This window comes from Morone saxatilis, unplaced genomic scaffold, assembly GCF_004916995.1.
Source record: "Morone saxatilis isolate NCDOM2014 unplaced genomic scaffold, NCSU_SB_2.0 Contig21, whole genome shotgun sequence".
NCBI lineage: Eukaryota > Metazoa > Chordata > Actinopteri > Moronidae > Morone > Morone saxatilis.
The window spans coordinates 20,331,242-20,332,891 of NW_023339774.1; the positions used below are offsets into that span (position 1 = coordinate 20,331,242).

The window sequence follows — 1,650 nt, forward strand, 5'->3', positions numbered from 1 at the left end:
AGAGATATCATGGGTCTACTATGCTTTTATTTCTAAAGAATGTGGTTGAGGTCTTGATCTAACGCAATTGAGAAGGTGTGAGTGGAGGCAGGAAATTATCCCAAGATATCACTTGGAGAAGTGATTCTTTGGTAATTTGTGTGAATCTTTAAATGTACGAGAAACATTTGATGACTTACCCCTTTGTCAATGCTGCCGGTCTGGCACAGGGTCCCCTCTGCAGCAGGGATACTGTTAGTTACACAGCGGTTGCTTTTGCTAAGGCACCAGAGCTCTCTACACACTTCCTAGGAAAGAAGGCAAAAGCAAGTTGGTCAGAATAAATCAATTCAGCAGACTGGGGGGTGGATTGCTGAATAAGGGTGAGAATGATTTATCAGTAGCTTTTGGTGGTTTTCCTCTTGTTGTTTTTCTTCTGCGCTCTGACAGCTGTGAGAGAAAAAAATGAACACAAACATCACGGAAATTCGTCTATAAATCTGCGCGATTCCAGATCAAATCAGAGGATGAGAGGAGTTGATGAGACCGCATCGAGACCGCAGAAACACATCCAGCTTCGAGAACCCATATGCTTTGCATCACAGTGCATCTTGAGCAATACGCCAAGGGTCATTGGGTGCTGTTAATGTTCTATTATGAGAAATGAAGAGTCAGCTGGATCAACACCATGACTAACGTTTGCTCACGTTCACCTCAGGACCACACGGGACCGTGACATCAGTTCAAGAAATCCAATTTCTGCTTCTTAGGGGAAATCAAGAGTGAGCAATAGGCCCCCCAAGTCTTAGATAAAGACGACTTGTAGGCCTAACAAATATCTTTAGTATTACTGAGTGGTCTGAATAAACATCTCCGTCTTCTCCCTCCTCACTCCTCAGTCTGGAACATAAGGAGAATCCATTTAGATTTAGATTACTAAAGGAAGGGAGTGTGTGTGTGTGTTCATTCTCGCGTCGCTCTCTTTCGTTTCCTCAATCTATCGTCAATTACTCTCTCCTCACAACAACACACAACGCTACACACACACACTCCCTTCCTTTATGTAATCTAAATCTAACATGGGCATTCTCCTTATGTTCCAGACTGAGGAGTGGGAGGGAGGGGAGGATAGGGACGGAGATAGTTTATTCAGACCACTCGACAAGATTACTCTCACTAACAGATATTGGGTATGGCTTCTTACTATTGGCAGTCCGGAGTTCTTTTCTGCAATAATCTTGATAAGCCTTTTAATTTTGGCTCTTATTTTGTATGTGTGGCGACCTGATTTGCGCCATTTCTCTGGCCATCATTGATTTCCCCCTTAAAGAAGCAGAAATTGGATTATTCGGTTGAAACTGAGTGGTCGACGGATGTGGTCGGGTCTCCGTGCTGTGGGCGCCCTCGAGAGACGTTGGACGCTGTAGACAAAACGTTTATGTCACACTTCCGGGTTAAGTTTGGATTTCCAACATGACTCTTCATTTCTCATAATAAAGAACATTAACCAGCACCCCCAAATGAACCTCCGCCGCGTTGGTCGTCTCTACTGGGCTCTGAAAACAAGGCTTTTTCATTTTAAAGCTGGCATTCCCTCTTCCCAAGGACGATATTGCTCAAGGTGCACTATCTCTTCTCTATATTGCCTCCTCCCCATCCCGTTGGTGTTTA

General features: G+C 44.2%; 1 protein-coding gene across 1 annotated transcript in view; it reads right to left on the reverse strand.

Moving 5' to 3' along the window:
* Nucleotides 1-1,650, reverse strand: part of adamts6 (ADAM metallopeptidase with thrombospondin type 1 motif, 6) — a gene marked incomplete at its 3' end in the record, with an annotated part of 59,035 nt that overhangs the window by 31,152 nt on the left and 26,233 nt on the right. The window contains 1 exon segment of the mRNA XM_035668345.1: nucleotides 180-287. Within this exon segment, the coding sequence (XP_035524238.1) occupies nucleotides 180-287 (108 nt within the window).